At 28.8% G+C, this 22,636-nt stretch overlaps 1 protein-coding gene across 1 annotated transcript in view; it reads right to left on the bottom strand.

Annotated features, from left to right (window-relative positions):
- Positions 1 to 22,123, bottom strand: part of LOC106684545 (repetitive organellar protein) — a gene marked incomplete at its 5' end in the record, with an annotated part of 24,994 nt that extends 2,871 nt beyond the window's left edge. Inside the window, 8 exon segments of the mRNA XM_067047904.1 lie at positions 7,128 to 7,363; positions 10,385 to 10,557; positions 14,475 to 14,533; positions 17,215 to 17,304; positions 18,369 to 19,842; positions 19,923 to 19,999; positions 21,111 to 21,274; positions 21,985 to 22,123. Of these exon segments, the coding sequence (XP_066904005.1) occupies positions 7,128 to 7,363; positions 10,385 to 10,557; positions 14,475 to 14,533; positions 17,215 to 17,304; positions 18,369 to 19,842; positions 19,923 to 19,999; positions 21,111 to 21,274; positions 21,985 to 22,013 (2,302 nt within the window).
- Between the last annotated feature and the right edge of the window lie 513 nt (positions 22,124 to 22,636).

The raw sequence follows: 22,636 nt of genomic DNA on the forward strand, positions 1-22,636 counted from the left end.
TCCTATTCATAAAGTATAAACATTTGTGTTTACATGGATAAAAGTTGTATTGAACGGAATTAATTAGCAAACAACCTAGAATCAAAATAAACAACGAACAAACGAAAAACGACAGGACTTTTTGAATGCCCTGGTATATATATATATATATGTGAATTTATGCATAAGTGTTACTTATGAATTAATTTATTATTTTTTGTTCTTTTTTTTTTTTACTTATTTTATTTTTAATTGATAATAAGAATTTATATTATTTTTTGGACTGGTATTTTTAATTGTAGATATAGGATAAAGTGAGTTGTTTTTACTATTTCAGTTTCTGGTTAGATGTATTTTCTTTTAATTGTACGTTTCAGTTATTTTGAAGGGATCTAGTCCCTGAATAAAATTTATTTTATATTCTATTCTTTACAACAGTGAATGAATTCCCGACTATCTTCTTCACATAATAAATTGGTGGTCAACAATAAACACATCATTGTGAAATATTTAGTTAGTTACTAGATTATTAAAGAGAAATACTTATTTGTAAATTACTATGTATATAATAAAACTGTTGTAAATATTGCTAAGTAAATATAAGGATAATTGGATTTTTCATTGTACTTCCAACATTGTATGCATTGTATTTTCTAGAAAATGTTTATCAAAAATTGAAAAAAAAAAACCAAAAAATCTGATTTTGTCTTTCTTGTTACTTTTTTCTGTTCCTGTAGATTTATGCCTTCTTATCACTTGTTAAAAACAAGTTGTTTCTACATTTAAAAAAATGTCCTAAAAATGATCTGTAATTCTAATTACTAAATATAATATTGGTTATGTATATTGAGAATGATGGTTATGTATATTTCTGTCTCTCTCTTTTGGTCATAATATATTATAATATTCCTAATGTATATATGTTATAATATGTTAAAATATTATAAATTGAGACAAACAAAAGATATCAGATGTATTTAAAATTTTAAAACGTCAAATGTAGCATGAAGAAAAGGTAATTTATAAACCTATGTTTAATAGTGCATATATGATGCTCTATTAAGATTCAGATGTTAGTTATAATAATTTATCTCTGACATTTCACTTCACTGCCAAGCAAATAAAGAGTCCAAGGGAAGAATGATTTTACTATAATAAAATCTCAGAATTTCATGGTTATGGAAAATTTCTTTTAAGCCTTGTTCTGAAATTTAGTATAATCTTAAAAAATTTAAGGAGACTGCATAACTTAAAATAAAAAAAAAAACATTGTTTTATTTCACAAAAAATGTATGGTCAATGTGTTTGATTTAAAAAAAAATTCTCGGTCAGAAAGTGAGAAAAAAAAATAGCTAAATCAGTGGTCCCCAAGAGCCTTGAGGAGGCTGCAAGTATCCTCCAACAAATATTTTGTGAAGATTTACATTATAACTGTTTTACTGTTTACATATGTTGATTTTTTCGTGTTAGGTGAAAAGTTTTAACAAGTAAAAACACAATATAAGTGCCTCAGAATGAATCCAATCAGGAACCCCCTTAGTCCCAAGTCAACATTTTCTACTTTTGGCCTAGTAGTCCATAGAATTCTACGAATTGGGAACCACTGGTCTAAGAAGATCACTAGAAACGAAATCACCATTCAATAGTACTTCTCATTCCTCAAAAGATAGTTCTGCAGTTTCAATTTTCAAAAAGTGGACTAAACTCATTCTTCACATTCTTGGACTCATCCAAATTCAATTCACTAATTTATTTTAAAATCAAATAAGGTGGTGACTCCTTATGACATTGTTAAATATTCCAAATGATATAAACAGTATGAAATACTTAAATTGTTTTTAGATTAGAAATATAGGTGAAAATTGTAGTTATTTAATTTAATATTTATTAAATTATTTAAATAATAAAATAAATGTTTAATATTTATTTAATTTCTTTATACCTTTTGTTTTATAATTTGCCCAATTATTCTTTAATGTTTTTTATCTTTTTTAAAAACTCTAATAAAAATGGTAAACAACAAGTTTTCTTTGTAGCAATAGACTAAAACTGAAGTAACGCAAGTGGCCTCTTATTATTTTTTTAAACCAAAATTCTAATTGCACAATTATAAAATTAAAAACAATTCTTTAAAATAGTAAAAATAATAAATAAATGAGTTCTTAACGCAAATAAAAGAAGAGAAACACAAAACGCGTGTATTAGGGAAAAAAAAAAGTACTGAGGACTGCCATTATAAATCAGGACAAGAGGAAAGGCAATCACTTTAGTCCTATTGAGGAACAACACAACAGCAAGAGATGGGAAGTTTGAAGCGTTTGTGGAAGACTAGGGATATATGACATGGTATTTGATACATACATATACATCAGTATTACCAACAAGGTTGTAAACTTATACAGACTCATGACTGTATGAAGTCTTTTAAATGTAAAACCAAGTCTATTCTTGACATAACCAAGGTATGCAGAACAAAATGACATTCATACATCAAAATATGAATATAGGAAATAAAGTTTCACACTCATATTAAAATCATAATTTTCTTTCGTAATTTAGACTGTTATCGATTATATAATAAATGAAAATAATAGTTTCATGGTAAGAAGAGTCTTCACTTGTTTTGGAATATACATAATTTAGTAAGAACCACTGTGATAATTGATATTTTTCTTATTGTTGTGTATAAAATTTCTATTTACAAAATGAAAAGATTTCATATTCTTCTATATTTATAAGATTTCATAAACAAAGATTATTAAATTTTATAACTAGATTGCCTGTACAATCAGAGGAATTTGTATTCTTATTATTTTCTTCACACAATTATTGTTTATCGATAAAAAATCTCACCATCAATCACTCTTCCCATTTCCATTGTATAAAAAGTATAGTTGCCCCTAAACTGTAACATACCTTATACTGGCTTGATTGCCTTATCCCAACCACTACTATCTATCTCTGATTCACATATATTTCTTCCACCCTTTCTTGCTTTCTATACCTTCTATATAGAATTACACAATTATAAATTAATAAAATTACATTATTTTTTATCTTTTCTTCATGTTTTTTTTTCCCCAATTGATCCTATTGTCTTTATGTAATGTCCGTTTGTATCACATTTATCTTTCTCCATAGTATGTTCCAAATTTTTAAGATTGTTTAATTTTTTTTTTTTTTTTGGTTTCTGCAAGTTTTCTCAAATTCTATAGATCTGTAATTAAAAGATTTAAGATCTTATATTGAAAATTAAATCCTCATATTTTACTAATGCTAAAGTGTAAATCACCCACAGAAGTCAGGTTTAGTATTCCGTCTCCTAGTGTGTACAATGTTTGTTTTTTATTTCTCTTATATCTACTTTTCTTTTTTTACAATTAATTACATCTCCTGTTCATTTTAAATCTAATAGTCTATGGTATTTATTTTTATATATACTCATTATTGCACATTTTATTTTTATTTCTTTATGTATTTTTATATAATTTTTTCACTTATATTTACATAATTTTTAACCCTACCTTAGTTTACTTCTTTGTATCTTATTATCTTACCTTTTCAACATATTTTTAGTTTTTTGTATTTTTTTTAGCCCTGCAACACATCAGTAAATAAATAGTTGTTAACTATTTTTTTTTTCCCTTTTTGATCACACCTCTGACCATTACCTTCATATTAAAAAAAAGATTTTACCTTTTTAAGAAACTTTAATTAAACAATTATAGCAATCGAATATACATGACTCTTCTTATACATATTTTTCTTCTACATATTTCTTGTTTCTATGGCTCTTCTTATACATGAACATCAATTTAAAAATCACATGTATTTTAAAAATTTTCTACCTTCCTCCATTTACCCCATTGGTGTAAGTAAATCAAACAAAATTTCTTATATACCCTCTGTATTTGGCAATTATTTCATTTTTCAGGTTTTATACATAGCCATAATTATTTTTTACTGGTTTTCTCTAAAGAAATATAATTCCTAATTACATCTTCAATTTGATCCACTATTAACATGCACAGTAAAGGTTTTGGAATAAAAAAACCAGACTGGGCAAGTGCCAGGCAAGTTTACAATATTCGTGTTGAAACAAACCTTTTGTCGACTTATATTCAAAAGATGCATTTTTCAACGTTTGGAATATTTTCAAAATTAGAATTTTTCTCTATATATTTTTTTTAAACTATGCCGCCTCTTTTTCATTTTTTAAAAGCATTTTTCAATAAATTATGCAGTTAACCAAAATTGTTGAACCATAATGTTATCACCTTGATGTATAAGGGTCATTCTCACAGAAAGGACCAGAAATGATGTAAAAACCATTATTGGTGTCCCATTTATGACTAGAGCTGGAAAAAAGCTTAAAATTGTATTTATTTAAGATCTTGTCTCTCTTTCCTGTGCAAAAATCACAACAACTAGTTCTTCTAGCATAAGTCACATACTTTTGGACATTCAATAACGATTGTGCTCATTACCAGGACAGATAAGACGTGTCCTATGCATTGTTGTCACAGTCCTGTCCATTTTGTTTTTCAGATTTTAACCTCAAACCTTTATTTTTAAAGTTTTGCTCTTCACAATTTCTTAGCAGTCCAAATACTGACTAAGCTCTTGGTTCAGTAAACCTGGAGGGTTCAGTGAATGTGAACATTAATAGGATGTGAATACCAAAACAACCTGTACCAAGCTCCTCACCTAATTGTTAAAATACGAATTTCAACCATTTTTACTTATTACTCTGCCGTTGTGCAATGGGTGAAGAAGTTTCTACTTCTATAATATCTTTTCAGGGAATGTTTCAACAAGGATATTTTAGAAAATGGAATATTTTGTCACTTTCCTCTCCTGTACATTCATAGCAGTTGTAGGATGGTACCATAAACCCAATAATCCTTAGAATTAGAAATGTTAAAATTTATGGTCAACTAAAGGTAAATAATAGAAGAAAATAAAAAATGGTTATGCTAGCTCTCAATTTGGACAAAATAGATGGTTAATTTATTTTTTTCACCTTTTGTGAAAACTATTATTGTTTTTCTTTCTCAAGCCTACTTACTACCTATCTAGAGAAAAAACAAGACAAAACCATGATCTCGAAGTTTCTTTCTTATTTATTTATCTACTAAAAGTAATATTTATTACTTTAATAGTTATTTAATTTCAATGTATTTTAAAGTGTTTTCTGCTTGCTTAGAGTACCATTACAATTTTGAACAATGAAACTCAAAACCATCTCATTTCTGTGTGAATTACATGTGAGTTTAAAGGGTTCTGACAACTAGTAAAAAATAAAATTAGTCATAATTAATCCACATATGCAATAAGGAACCAATCTCTTTATGAAATTGTGTTTGATAATCTGTTTCACTTCTTGACATAAACCTAAGACCTTACTTTTATCTTCTTTAAACATAACATAGAGCCTTGGGTTTTGGTTGAAAAATGAAAAAAACTGTTGGTTGGTTCCTAGTTGCATAAGTAGGGTCAATTAAAGCAATGGTTATTTTATTCATGAAGGAAATAACAAGTAATGGGTTTTTATTAGTTTTGTTTTTAATAAAAAATTATTTTTGTGATATTGAGATAATTAATAAATTTTACAAATTCTTAGATGAATCACAAGTAAGCAACAATTAAATAACAAATATTAATTGAAATTTAAATTAAGATAAATCTATAATAAATATTAATTGAAATTTAAACTAAGATAAATCTATAACAAATTAAATTTTTATTTTTACAATATAGATTGACATTATTTTAAAATTTAATAATAATAAGGTTTACAAACATTAGCAACTAAATAAATGTGACATCAATGAAATGATAATTAATCACAGCCATAACAACTTCATGATATAGTTATACAATACACTATATATTGTTTGATTAATGGATTACAATGATATAATTTATACATCAAATACTGTTAAAAATATAATACTTTTAATTATAGCTGGAGAAAGGAACAAGTTTTCAAGTCCAACAATAATATTAAAAAGATTATCTAGTAACTTAGATAATAGTAAGTCTTACAGTTGTTTTATTAAAGCTTTCATAAACTATATAGTACAATATACAGATATATTTTACTTTGTATTAATTAAGAGCAAAAGATTTTATTTTTTTATATTGTTAGGTTTAGTAAGATTAGAGCAAATATCAGGAAAGCTCCTTCAACAAAAATCACAAACTTTTCTCACTCTTTTAATTTGTATGAAAACCTTCTAGACAATAACTCTTCTCAAAAATTTGTCAATAGCCTTTCTAAGGAATATAAAATTTTCTTTACAGGAATATTTTATCATCAAAAATCATAACGGATGAAACTTTTTATCTTGAAATCACAAACCCTTTCTGAACTTTTACTATTTCACTGATAATGTAGTAATGCCTACTTATTCAAATAATTAACATTTTATTGAGAATAGTAGTTGTCTCGAAAGAAACGTACTTCAACAATAATAGTTTTAGGTTAAACGCATAATTTATACTCAACGAATTTGATACCCCTCTTCATTCCTCTAATGTCATGCTACATTGTAATACATCTGTTGAGTCTTATAATTCATAATTAACTTTTACATTTATTTTACTTGTTGTAAATGGATTTTTTATTTTTTACTCACTAAAGTTATCTCTACAACAGTTTTCAAGTTCAAAAGTTAGCTTTACACTACTCCTTACTAAACCAAACAATATAAAAACCATAAATAGTTTACCCTAACCAAAGTTGGGCAAAAAATAATTAAAATTACAATTAATTTTCAAATACTATAAATTGAAACTAGGAAATAAAATTACAATTTATATTGTTAGTTTCAAAAACTTGATGCACCAATTTAATTGTAATAATACTCCGAAATTGCACTTACTAGTTTAACCAAAGTAATCGCAATTACATTTTACTCTAACTAGTAATTGGAATTACTTTTTCCCCAACATTGACTGTAATTTTTCAGTCAAAAATTAAACACAATAGTGCTTGATTTATAAATTTATGTTTTGAATATTTCCCTCCCGCAAACTAATATAGCGTTTTAATTTTTAATCTAAAGGCAAGTTAAAAAAAAAATAAAAAATTTATAATATAAAAAGTCAGAAACTAAATACTTATATTAACTATAAAAACTAACCTTCAGACAAATAGCCCATCGCTGGATTTTGTACCAATTTCATTTTCTGCAGAACTTCTGGGGATAATTCTTCAAGCTTCTGGACACAAACATTCTTATGCGCAGATACTGGCATCCTGGTGCTTAAACGTGAAGATCGACGTACAGGTGTAACAATTATCTCATTTTCTGTTCTGGTACTCAAACGAGCAGATCGACGCACAGGTGTGACAATTATCTTAGCTACATCATTTTTCCTGAAAACAAATAACATTCAGCCTTAAACTTTAAAGAACTTATAATGTTGGTCTTGGATAGATAACAGATAAACCATTTGTTAATGCATGAATGATCTAGAGCAAATTTTGGTCACAATGTCTGGGGTGGAATTCCGTGCACTATGACCTTCAAAGCGATTGTAGAAGACAAAACTTTCTAGCAATAGATTAATGCATTCTGGGAATTTGCAAAGGTCACAAATTCCTAGAGTTCTGACAACCTGTAACTGGCCACACGGCACAATATACTTTGACTTAAGTGAAACGTGTCACCGGACACAACGCGTAGATTCGTTATTATTATCTTTGTCAGGATATAAACCTAATCATGATTCTTTGGTTAGAGACATGCAAAAATAATCTTCCCATTCAAGTTAAGGCAACAAAGTAAATTCTAAATCTGTCATTATCTGTAACTACTTTGAATTAATAAATATTATTAATAATTATCCATGTTCAATTAATTCTCCTAGACGTGAGTTTTTTTGACCATTTAACTAATTACTGTTTTTGGTTTTAAGTAGGTACATAAGTACATAGACAAGCTGTATACCAATATTCCAGTTCGAGTAAGTTATATTATTCTTTCATGATAAATTTTCCTGACCCAAAAAAACAAACAACACGAAAGTGAAATAATGAAATCAAATTATCAGCCTTACTGTGCACTTTTGTAACAACCTTTTCATATTTGTGAACAAATAGTACAACATCTACACTGAAGTTGATAAAAAAAATAAATTACATTTTAAGTAAGTAAAAATATATCTCGAACAAGTGTCAGAAAATTGAATTTTTTAGGTACTACATGTATGGAACAGTGCTATCAAAAGTTGGGTCTGGAATTTCTTCATGAGCCAATATCTCGAAAACTTTATAAGTAATTTAAAAAATAAAAAATAGTTTTGAACACATATTTCTCTTATCTACCCATACCATACTGGAATGCAACTTATACTGAAACAGTGTATAAAAATAGTATGCATTTCACAACCCTTCTCATCTTAGACTACGCCTATGTAAGTCGATTGCGACACACTTTTAAGCTAAAAAGTAGATCTTATATACTGAATAATTGGCCTCCCCTGATCTAAAGTTAATAATATTAATAACTTCTTAAATAATAACTAGCTTTATATGAACCTTTACAAAAATGCTAATACTGAGCTCAGTTCTTAATTTTACCCAAGAAACACAGCAAGAGCTTTTACAGTTTACATGATCACTCTTCCCATTTTGATACTTTTTATTTAGTAGTTAAACGTTAATTTTTTGTAACCATTTTTAATATAGTCCAGTAACTGTCCAGTAATTCTGAAACTTTTTTTTTCTATAAATTGTTTATTAATTTTGAGAGAACTATATCTCATGAAATATTAGACGTATTGATGTCTATTATTAGCAATCAGATTAAGGCTTATTAAATTTACTATCAAGTAATGTACAACATTTATCTTCATAGAAATAGAGGTTTTCTTTTGATAAAATAAATTCACAAATATTGGTATCTAATCTAGTTGTTCAGAAAGAGCTTTTAGTAATCCATATGAAAAACTCTCAAAAACTCAAAGAGAAACTAGTTAAAAGTACTATAAAGTAATTCATAAAACCTATCTTCATAGGAGTAGTAGTTTTCACGATATTTGCCAAAATATATTAACAAAATGTTGGTTTCTGGTTGTTCGGACAAAACTTTTGGTTTATGAAAAATCTGGTGTGATGTACAGATTACACAACTTTGACTCTATCCTACTTACATCTCCAAGTTTTTTGTAGGTAAGAGAGCTCATGTTTAAGTAATAGATATTTTGGGGATATATATAAAAAAAAAAAAAAAAAAGACCTTTCTAAAGCTTCCTTTAAATATGCTACTTTATCTTCCTATAACACAATTTTAATTTTATAAATGCTCATTTTATCTTTAGAAATTCTTTAGGAACTACTGCTTCCTAGGCAAGTAAAGTAGCATGAATAACACAAAATATCTGCTAGGGAAAGTAAATCTATGCTTTTAAGAAAGCTTATAGCAAGAAATTCCTTCAGAATCTTTATAAAAATGGCCCGAGAAGCACATATGTATTGTTCCTAGTATCTCCCCGTCCAACATTAATCTGATGATGGGGTGTACAAGACTAAGAACATTATATTTACTTTACAACAGGCCCCAATTAGATTTTGGGCCTATTGATAAGTAAAATAAACACAATAAACCATAGAAAAATTAAATCTTTGTATATCCACTTTTTTGTCACAAGATTACAGAAAACAGTTGAATGTAGCAAAAACTATTTCACATGTTGTGGCGCTGAATAACAATATGAAGTTTCATCTAAATTGATTAAATCATTTTAAGTAGAACTTATTTTATTTATGTCAGAATTTTGACCTAATTTGGAAGAAGATTCAGATGTGATTGAGAGTAGTATATATGAAAATGAGAGCATGAATCAACTTCTCATGCAACAACCAATAATGGCTTCTCATTAAATAAAATATATATATACACAAGTATTATCTCATTACAGGGAGGTTTTCCATCGCCTAGATAGCATATTTAATTCACACTTGATAACACCACAGAAAAAATTAAATTAAATCTTGAATCACTCTGATGAAGGCCCACAATTTAAGTTGAAAAGTTGGCATGAATACTTCTGTCAACTGATCTCACCCCCACCAACTCCTTATAAGAATTTTATTAAATTTATTATTTTTTTCTTTTCTTATCTTAGTTATCAAACTAATACATTATTTTTTAACAAATGTTTATATAGGTTTGATGATTATTTGATATAGTGTGAAGGGATAATCGACCAGGCCAAATCAATTGATGCCACTTATAACTTGAGAGTGCTGTGGTGTTGCCCCAACATACTCAGCCACCATGGCTTTTCAAAATTATTATTAATTTATTAAATACTAGGACAACTTTTTTGTGTACAACAATGAACAATTTTTATAAGTAAATTAAAAGAAAGATAGAAAATTAAGATTTAATACCTGACTTCACGGACAGCAAATTTGACTGTAGATGATTGGAGGATGTTTGTAGCATCCAACAAAACATGCTGTCTTTCTCTTTTCATTGGAGTAAAACATTCTTTATCACTTGCCACATCATCCTTATTGGCGATGCTTATGTTAGCAAGTTGGTTTTCGACACACTCAATTTCCTGAAGAAAAAAATAATCAATTGTAAATAAAACAACTGGTTGTAATAAAATTAATAATAAAAAACTTAAAATATTAATAAAATAATTGCTTAGTTTGAATCAAATTAGTACCTTATGAAAATATTCATAAAATAAATACTTAGTTTGAATTAAATTAGTACCTTATGAAACAATTTATCATTTAGACAAGTATAATTATGAGAGATAGCTGACCGGGGATGACATATGAGGAAAGGTGGTTGGGGTGCGGTCAAAATGAAACACAAATAAGTTGGTGTAACCTATTTAATTGTCCCAACGTTTTGGCTAGAGTTTCTAGCCTTCTTCAGGGCTAAGAACAGAACTAGATAATAACCACAATAAGTATAGAAAATATAAACAGAATGACATAAAATGAATAATTTTACAGAATAGAATTAATAAAATGGTTGGAGAAGTTTGTCGGGGGGTGCGGTCAGCAAAGAACCACATAAATAAACAAAACCATATTTATTTATTTTATGCCGACGTTTCGACCTGAATTTCAGGTCTTCATCAGGGCTATAGAACAAAAGAGATAACAACAACATTTAGAGAAACATACAATTGAAAAGGAATAGTATACAAACAAATTTAGAATTATACAAAATATTGACTTAAATCATAAATGATAAAAATTGATAACTAATAATTGAATAATAAAAAAAAAATTTTAATTGATTGATAATCGAGGAATTAGATGGTAGTAGATTGAAAACAGTGACAGATGAAATATAATATCATGTAGGTAAGAAGATATGTATAATATAAGATATGCAAGTAGTGTCTAGAAAACTGAAAAAATAAATAAATAAATTGAACACTATGACAGACAATGAAAAATAGCGAGTGGCTTATATCTGTAATTCAGATATTTGGATTTAATTCAATATTTTGTATAATTCTAAATTTGTTTGTTTACTATTCCTTTTCAATTGTATGTTTCTCTAAATGTTGTTGTTATCTCTTTTGTTCTATAGCCCTGATGAAGACCTGAAATTCAGGTCGAAACGTCAGCATAAAATAAATAAATATGGTTTTGTTTATTTATGTTGTTCTTTGCTGACCGCACCCTCCGACAAACTTCTCCAACCATTAATCTACGGTCAACCATCTAAACCTCATAATTAATAAAATGAAGTGATGAGAGAAGTGGGAAATAAAATGTAGACATAGGTATAGTAAAATTACTTATATTTTGCATCTTTATCAATTATTATAGTTACATATATTTTCTTTCTCTCAATTTTCTTTTTCTTTCCATATTTCAATTTTTAAATCATTAATAACCAATATGTTCATACTTCTTTGCATTATATAACTTCATTTTTATTTTATTTCCTTAATTATGTTATTTTACCCACTCTTTCAATTACCTATGACTACATTTTATTTCCCACTTCTCTCATCACTTCATTTTATTAATTCTATTCTGTAAAATTATTCATTTTATGTCATACTGTTTATATTTTCTATACTTATTGTGGGTATTATCTTCTTCTGTTCTTAGCATTGAAGAAGGCTAGAAACTCAAGCCGAAACGTTGGCACAATTAAATAGGTTACACCAACTTATTTGTGTTTCATTTTGACCGCACCCCCAACCACCTTCTCCTCGTTAGACAAGTATAGTTATCAAAAAGAGCAATGATAATCCATTAGATGGTTCTGAGTTATAAACATCTAGTGAGGTTTCTAGGATAAGATGAGATATGTAAGATAAATATCTTCAGTAATTAGAAAGGTGACAAAGATATAGTTTAAATATTGACATATTGATATTAAATACCTCAGTATAGATTAAATCATATAATGTCCAAAAGGTATAGTTTAAATATTGACAAATATTAAATGTTCTGAATTATGATTTCCCAATATTAGCTCATTTATCTTGTGTGATTTTGAAATATACTTTGGGATACCTCAGCTTTCTCCATGGTGGATGTTACTCCGATAAATTTTTAAATCTATAAAACTATGAATCCATTGAGAATACAGAGGTTGGCTTGGGTTATTGGTCTGACTTCAGAAAGATGATAGGATCATGCAGAAAAGGCATCCTAAGACTATAGTGCTATTAAGTCAAAACAAAAAATCCATTAGTGCCCTTAATTAACCCAAAAGGGTCAGGTAAAGAAGAATACACTTCTACAAAACATATCAAATTTATCCCGAAATTTGAAGACATCACCTTATTTTATTCAGAGGTAAAGTAGATTAAAATAAGCAAAACATTTATTTAAATTTTAATGCTATTACAGATAGTGTGGACTTCATTCCATTATGATCATTTATAGTAATCTACCTTCATGATTAGTTTATTTCTGATTATGACTGGTTTTATGAGCAATTAATATGCTTTACACATGGTCAAGCATAAAATATTGGAATACCATACTCCCCTCCTTAGTTAATTAGTCCTAACTGAACTTTTACCATTTTTAATACATGAAGTTTCATCATTTTTCTTTTGTTTCAGAGGTTTTTGTTGATACAATTTCAAATTTAAAGTAAGAAATGCACAAAGGAGACAGGTTATTTTTAGCTTGTGCAACATATGGAAGATATCACAGCTATACAGAATGTTTCAGGGTTAACTGGTCAGACTGAAAATATGAACTAACAAGCTCAAAACAAGAAAAAAAATTCCTCTAAAGGTATGTCCGTAAACGCTTTGTTTAGGAGACATTCACACCTGAAGATTTTCATTGTTATGAATTATTTACGGTAAATGGAATAAATAAACCTATTTATTTGTTCTAACTACTTTATTAATTAAATGTAAACATTAAGATTTATATTAAATGTTGTTCAAAGTGAAGGTATATCCGCAGATGCTTTGGTTAGGAGATGGATTAGATAGAATACTAAAATGGCCTTTTATCTCTAATTGTATAAAAACTATTGGCAACATAAGGATTAATACTATTTGGAATTAGCATTAGGAACTGTCAATATAATTTATCAGTTTGCAAGAGGCTTTTGCAGTGTACTCATCATTATGCCTTCAATTTATACTAATGGTGAATATGCCAATATGGTGATTGTGTACCGTTTTTGCAATGCTAATGCTTATACTGCCCATCTTAAATATGCTTGGCTATTTACAAATAGATTACCAAACAAGTCTATCTTTAGCTCCACATTTCAATATCTTAGAGAAACTGGTACAATTGCTATAATACCACGTGCTGATGATATTTTTGCCCCTTTACAAAATGAAGAAAGGAGTGCGACCATATTACAATATTTTGATGATAATCCATCTGGCATTTACCATATGACATTCTCTGGACAGATGAAGCTACCTTCACAAGAAGAGGTATCTTCAACCAAAAAATAGCCACCTTTGGTCGCAGCAAAATCCCCATGCGATTAGTGAGCATCATTTTCAGCAATGTGCGATTGGTAATAATAGACAATATCTTAATAGGTCCGAATTTTTTGCGGTCTCGATTCAATGCAGGCACATTTCTGGAATTTCTAAATAATGATTACTTAGTTGAATATATTCCACTACAACTGAGAAAGGACATATGGCTTCAATTAGATGATTGTCCTGCACATTATGGAAGAGGTCCACGACAATGGCTAAATGTTAATTATCCCAATCAATGGATTGGTGGTGCAGGACGTGTGGCTTGGTGTGAATATCTCCTTAACAAAACGTTTGCGGACATACCTTTAGAGGAAATTATTTTCTTGGGTTGAGGTCCTTATTTCATATTTTCAGTTTGGCCACTTAACCCTGAAACACCCTGTATATATGCATAGAGAATTTTGAAAAAAAAAAAAAAAGAAGCAATATTGTGATTTTGCAGATAGGAAAATTTAACTAAGGATGGTAGAGTAGTACTAAATTTCGAAACCATGCTGAAACAAATTTAAAAACTAACTCACCTTTGAAAGATCATTATCACCTTCTGAAGATATATCGTCATACCGTATTATAGAAGCTTCTAAAACAAGTTAAAGAAAAACATAAGAAAACTGAAATTTTAAGTGCTTTTAATTTTATTTTTTAACTACTATTGTTCAGTTTGAAATTGGTTTTAGCCTGGACTATAGTACATAATAGCCCATTAAATAGAATATAGCCATAAGCGAAATAAAGAGATAAAGAACATAAAAAAAATAAATAAATAAAATTCGAATATTAAGGAAGTATTTACAAAAATAGGGATTTGAACGAGGGAACTGATTACAATGCCATAGGTACATGGTCTATGGCAGGAGTGAGGCAGCTTGGGTTAAGAGGGACCTGTCAGATATAGAAGTTTGTTGGGGAAGAGGGTAGAAGTCAGATTGAATGGACTTGATAGTAAGAGACCCAATAGAGATTTAAAATGCAAGTTAAGAGAGATATGGGAGGGGCACTAGCTACAGTCTAATAACCTGGTATGGGAAAAACGTTAAAAAATACTACATCAGTAGAAAGGATAGATAAAGCAACTTGAACTCACCAAAATACAAGGTTATATGTGTATTTCTAATGATCCTGAAAACAACATGAATTGAGCAGTTCATAAGATGTTTAAGTTTAGCTTCGAGTTCATCCTAGAGTCAACTGTAAACTAGATGGTCATAGTCAAAGTCGAGGAAAACAGGGGAGGAAACTATGAGTTGATGGGTTTTAAGTGAAAGGAGATAGCCGGAACAATAAATAATGAAATTTGTAGATTGAATAAAATTCAAGGAATTCTTGGCACTAAATATTTCTGGCTTTTTCTGCAATATAAAGAAAGTTATATACTTAGTATTTAATAATTAAGATATGAAAAAATAAACAATGTTTTTAATATAATTGTTCATTAACTTTTAATGTTAATAAAATTCACAATTTCGGTTTATACAATATTCATAACTTATTACCGTAACTGGTCTCCTGGTTTTTTCACAAACATAAAATTTTAAATTAACCTTAATGGATTTGTTGAGACTAATTTTTTTATGCACAAAATACTTTTTTATTATACCTCGATAACTATTTTACCATTAAAACTACTGTTTTTCTAAAAAAAAAAAAATTTGAAATGACTGACTGACACCTGGTAAATCATTACTTTTTTAAAATACAGTAGAGTGTCGATTATCTGAACTAATGTTGCCAGGTAAGGTTTAGATAAGGGACGTGACGGCTGTGCGGGTTGGGGGGCAGGTCCAATTGGCCTTGGGTTCGAGGGTTGTGGGTTCGATTTCCACCTGGCCAGTTAACATTAATTTTTCGGCGGTCCCAAGGAATGAATCTTGACAATCTTGGTTGGAGCAACTTAGGTACCTGCTAGGAGTTGGCAAAAAGGACCACTAGGCCCACTTGTCGGACTTGTTCCCCTCACCAAATACCAGTACCAGTAGGTTTAGATTATTGAAATTCACTTTAAAAAAATAAAATGCCAATCACCATGTTAATCTAAAACTGTTTTTATTTTATTGTGATAACTGATCAATAAACTGAATTCATCGAAAAACTAACATATCTCATACTGCTACAACTATACTTATAAGGAAACAAAAAGAATGGAGTTCCATAACAATAGTTCTAGAAAATCAAATTTTAGAGAAAATACTCTTCAAACTTATTTTCTAGGAGATCATTTCTGTGGAGCCAGTTCAAATAATTGATGTTCCTATGATTGATGCTCTACTATAAATCGTAGTTGATTTAATTAATACGTATTATTGATGATTGGTTAATTATTTGTATTTAATCATTAATGTTTAAAAATTCTGAATAGAATGGAGAAAATACTTTAAAAGAAGAAAAGAGCAACAGAAAAGAAAAATCACATTTATTAAGCAGAAAATATCATTAAAATCAACATTTAAGCTATCAGAAAATATTACATGCAGGCAGTACTTGTACTCAAGCTAATTCAGTAACAAAAGCATCATTTCAATTTATATTAATATAACCCCCTAACTTTGTTGATAAATCTGAAATATTATATAGCAATAAAAACGTGAATAGAAAAGTAAAGTATCATGGTTACAAAATAATAACCATACAGACATGAGAGGTAACTAAAGAAATTGGGCCAGGATGGAGCTTTAGTTTTAAAATAATAAATACAAATACATTTCTGCCCCTGTACACTGAAGAGGTTAAATAGTTCTGTAACCAAGGAAGCATGCAAGATAAACATGGAAAAGTCAAAGAAATCAAATCATCAATGAAGCAGAATCTGAAGGAATTACCAATAACAAAAACAAAAGAAATATGACTAAAAAAATGTAAGCAGAATACCAGTAAACCAAAGGGATTTATTAATTAATCTCCGATTAATCTACAAGAGATAATTTCTGAAGACTTCTCACAGAAAAATATTCTATCAGGCCAACACTTTGTTCAACAATCTATTCTCAAAAAGATGTAACCCATGATGAAGAATTAACCACAAGGGTTGACATATATAAGAGAAAGTTATCTTGTATTATTTTTTCAATAGTCATTTATTTATGACTTCCTGATAACTGGACATAAGAAGGGTGGTTTTATCTACAGTAAAAAGCATTACTTCAATTCATTTTAAACTAACTCATTTGCCATGACATAAACTTAGGACAGATCTCAGTACGATTATTCAAGAAAATAGAAATAAAAAGAAGAGAAGGGGTAAATTAGCACTCATAAGGTTCTCACCTGTATCTGAATCACCAGCAACAAGTAATGCCACAGGAAAAACATCAGCATTTTCATTAAAAGAGGTTCCAGCATAACTCCCTCCAATTCCTATCAGCATACATCGTATTCAAATCATGAATGACAAAATATGGTTAAGTATTTGAAAATAGATGATAGCAATGGAAGTTCAGAATATCATTTTTGAAATAATTTAATACATCACAGAAGTTTTGGATAGAAATAAACAATAGTAATTAATGTAAGCATTTCACTGGTATGAATAGATATATATTCAGTTTTTCATTAAACTGAAATTGTCACAGGTTTGTTTAGTCTTGTTTAATGGTGAAAAACCTTCTAGTGATTAACTGCTTAAGTCGCTGGTGTCATCATCTTATTATTATTCATGCACAATTTTCCCTTTATCGCCACCACTTTTTCCTTTAAAGTAATTTTTCAAGGAGACCTTCAGTAGGAATCTATGATGTCTTAGTTTACTTTTTCATTTAAATAAGAAAGAATTTCATGTCAAATTAATTTTAAATATACTGAAATACCGTTTTAAGTTATTTCATTTCCTTGTTCTGAAGAAAGGGGAGCTCTATATGTTTTGTTTAATTATTCAATAATTGATTATTATTTGAGTAGTATAGGACACCAATTAATCAATTTTATTTTTTTCTGGATTGAATCCTTAAATAGAAAAAACAATAATTTGCTAAGGCTCATTTTTTTATTTTCAATTATACATCATGCTACCACCTAAAAGAAGAAAAATCGAATATTCATCAAATCCCAAAATTCCCATGACTATGGGCATAACATCGACAAAGTAAAACCACATATGAATTATGTGAAAAGAGAACTTGTAATCATCATTTGAAAATTTTTTCAAAAATTTATTACTTTCTTTTGCTAGTAATATATTTTTAATGACCACTAAGAAGGTGAGGTACTTTAGAGGGAGAATTTCTTAAAAAATCCACATTCAAGCCCTGTCAAACTATTTCAATCAGAACAAAATTTATCAGATATTAAGAACCTAATTTTACATTCATGTACAGAGTTTAAGTTGTAAAAATATTTACAATCGATTCTATAAAGTGCCTATTCAACATTGTTTCAACATGTCAATCAAAGAAAGAATTATTATTTGTATCAATAAAACATACCTTCATTATTGCTCTGTTCATTGCTCATTGAGTCTACAACTACTTCAGCATTCAATTCCAATGGGTCAACAGCCTCATCTTTATCTTCAACAACAATATGCATTTCTGGTTTAAAATTTAAATTCAGATTTTCATAGGCAGCACTACTGTTTGTTTCATATGATTCCACTCGTTCAATTACTAAAATTTCTTCAACATTTGTTACAATTTCCTTATTACTATTTGAGTCAACAAGTACTTCAGCATTCCATTCCAATGGGTCGACAGCCTCATCTGTATCTTCAACAACAACATGCATTTCTGGTTTAAAATTCAATTCTAAATTCAGATTTTCATTGGCAGCACTGCTGTTGGTTTCATATGATTCCACTTGTTCAATTGATAAAATTTCTTCAACATTTGTTACAATATCCTTAGTACTATTTAAGTCTACAACTTCTTTAGCATTCAATTCCAATGGGTCTACAACCTCATCTTCAACAACAATTTGTATTTCTGGTTTATAACTCAAATTTAATTCTAAAGCCAGATTTTCATTGGCAGTATCATTGTTGTTTTCAGATGACACTATTTGTTCAATTGCTATAATTTTTTCAACATTTGTTAATATTTCTGAGCAATTAACATCTGTGTATCTATAATTATTAATTATATTCTCAGGATCTGTTACAGCTGGTTCATTAACTAATTTCACATCAGTATCATCTGATAATTTTTCCTGAGCAATATTTATTGATTGGGATTCAATTGATGGTATAAAGATCTTATGATCATTCACTTCCACTAGTGATTGTAAAACAGCTTCATTATCCACAACAGTAATATCGTTAGAATTTTCTATGTTGCTAGTAATTGTGGAACTTCCATCAACAAATAATGCAGATACTTCTGAACAATTTTCAACAGGTTTCAGCACTGAAATGTTGCTAACAATATCTTCTTCGGTAGGTACACTACCACCAACATGACTTAGAGGCTCAAGCTGATTATTTTCATTGTGTCCAGAAGTCTGGATAGTTTCAACTGCTTCATTAATGTTATCTTGAAGCCTGTCTGCTTTAGGCACAGAGCCTTCTTGAATCTTTTCATCTGAATCAGATACCTTTTCTACTCCTTGTGTAACGCTTAAGACAACATCTTCCACAACAGCTGTCACATTTTTACTGCAGTTGGAATTAACCTGAAGTTTATTTACATAAACCTCTGCACCATCGGAAGGGACTGGATTTTTAATTCCAATACCAGAAGTCTGCTCTGAGGTACTAACAACATTCTGAATTTCAACTTCTTTTGTATTATTGATGCTACTACAACTTGAAGAAAATCTCTTGTTAGGTTTGTTTGTCAGTTTCCTATCATTATGTAATGATTTATGGCTACTAAAATGACCTCCTTTCTTCTGGCCATGCCATTGTTGACGATACAAGCCATGACCATAACCATGATTCCTTTGGTCTATATGATACTGGTTATGCTAAAAAAGACAAATACCTAAAACTATTAGTGATTAATTATTTAGTGGTAACTTAAAAACAAATTAAATGAAATACTGACCGGTGCATGGTGCTCTCTGTATCCTGAATAATTATAGTTTGAATTCCATCTTTGGTCAACATGACTGAAGCTTGGACCTGAAAGAAAGACAAAATTGATTTACAGACTAATAATTTCTTTGATTAAACGAGGGTATTACATATCTTACATATTTTACAGCTTAAAAAACTTGATTACTGCATAAATTTAAATTTAAACAATATATTTCAGGAAACTAATATTTTTTTAAAGCAAACATAAATAAATGAAAGAAATAATATGAGACTTTCAGAAGATAGTCCAAAAGCCCAAGAGGAGAAAAAAGTCAGTTATTTCAACCTTACTTATTAAATTACTTTAATGAAAACTATATATAATTACTAGTCAAAATTGTTGAAACAGCCGAGTATAGTAAGGTATACAAACTAGCAGCTGTTTCAAACGTTAAAAAAAAAATTCTTTTAGAGTTCCATATCTTTAAAACAACCTTAAACACTATAAACCTAATAGAACAGAATTTAAAGTATATTAAATTTACTAAAATATGAGCCCTAACGGAGTTCAATGGTTCCCAAGAGTTTTTTTCAAAAGCAACATTTCATAAAAAAAAAAAATTACTAAAAAATCAGCAGTTAGTGACCTGAAGTAAAAATAACTGAAAAAAAAAAAAAAAAAGAATCTGAAAGTGAATATTAAATGAATTAACTGAAAGTGGGTATGGTCTCTTTAATTTTAAACAACATAAAATACTTTTTAAAAAATAAGGTAAGCTAAAGTAAAAATTAACTGAAAAAATGAAACACCAGAAGTTTAACATGAAATGGACTGAGGGAATTAATATATTTTAGAATCAAAATAAATTGGTATTAACTATTATTTACATTAGGAAAAATTTTATCATACCCAAGTTATCTGTAAATAAACATAAGTCTATCTATTTGGACTTTGGCATTACTAGATATAAAAATTCAAGTTTTTAAAAAGTGAAACTTCAGTTTAAAAGTTTACAATTGGACATTCACCGTTAATACTATATTTGCTGAATGTATTTCAAATTTAATAATGAAAACAGAAAAAAATAAAGGATAATAAAAGATAGAATGTGGTTTAAAATGAATTTATGTTAAACTTTACTTATAAGAAATACTGTTTTTCAATGCTGAGAAGTAAGTACAGCATTGACTAAATTACATATGTAAGTTCAAAAACCTTCTCCATGGTGCTGTCTATAACCAGGTTGAACAGTAACAGGCTGCCTGTAGTTCACATAGCCCAAGACATTAGAAGATATTGTTCTAGGTTTGCTAGAATTGAGTTGCAGTCTAGCAGCCATTTTTTGGGCCCTTTGTTCTCTCCACTGTTCTACTCTATTTCTGAAATTAAGTGAATGTACATGAAATAATTCTCTAAATAATACCAATAATCTATCCGAAGTTTTCTCAACAAACAAAAACTTCCATATAATTGTTCTTAATCTACTGATTACAGGCACCAACAAATTTTGTCCTAAACTAAACAATAATGCAATTTATGCATAATAATAGATATAATCACTTGAAAGGTAATTCAATTCTCAACAAAAAAAAAATTCACTTAAATTATTATCACATCTCAACAAAGATAGGATGCATTAAACTTGTATTTATGCTTATTTTTGAAGTAATTTTATTTTTAAAAGTTTTCTATTCATGCTTTTATGGGAATTAGCTTTTTTTTTTTAATATTTGAAAAAATAACATAAATCTTTAAGATAATTTCTTCAAAAATAAATAAATAAAAATTGCCTACTAAGCTAAGTACCATTATTTAAATTCGGAACAATAGCCAAGCTGCAGCATTGTTTACATTAGAATAAATATGCTAATTGATAAGATGTTTTATGAATGTATTTCTTTAATATTTACTAGGACAGACATTTTACATAAATAGTGAATTTGCCATATCAAAGAAGATGCAATAGAATTGAAAAGTTGACTTAATAGAATGAATTAGTACTTTAAAACAATACATCCACTTTAAATACATTTCTAATTTCCAACTATTACTTTGCTACTTTAGACCAAATTAATCTAATGATACTTACTCAATCACATTTCTGTTCCAATGATCCATTCTTAATAATTCACTTAAAACTCTTTAAAACCCCAACTCAACACTAGGATACTTAAACAATTGAGTCGCGGACAAGTTTGAAATTGACCGTTAAACATAGAGGTAGGAATACATCAGTGTTTCCACTGTAGGTTATTTTAATTTCCCTTCAGGCAGTTCAGATTTTCCTGTAATAATGTCTGAAAATCAACAATTCCATTTTAATCCTTTCATCGGTCGATTACCTAGACACCAACGTAACATTTTCCTGATAAAAGTTACAGTCGTGATGTCACTAGAACAGCCAGTGGTTCTTTTTTCACAGCGGTACCCTCATTATGCGCAATAAAATTAGCGGCACTCTTGTCGCCGCAATTACCATTAGAACGGTTAAGTCTGTAGGCAAGTAAGAAAAAACAGTGCTGAGTAAATAATAGATTCCATTGAAAATTTATTATTTCAATTTTAATTTTTCTTCTTTTTGTAATAATTTGAACAAAGTGACATTCGCTTGCGGCACCCCTGGTATATGCTAGGTGCATGTCCCTGGCCCGGCACTTTTCGAATTTACAGTTGAAACTTATACACGAATTAGTACCTAATTAGTACTAATTCGTACTAAAATTTCAGAATTAGTACCCAAA

This window comes from Halyomorpha halys, unplaced genomic scaffold (assembly GCF_000696795.3).
Source record: "Halyomorpha halys isolate HHAL.00 unplaced genomic scaffold, Hhal_1.1 Scaffold589.1, whole genome shotgun sequence".
Lineage (NCBI taxonomy): Eukaryota > Metazoa > Arthropoda > Insecta > Hemiptera > Pentatomidae > Halyomorpha > Halyomorpha halys.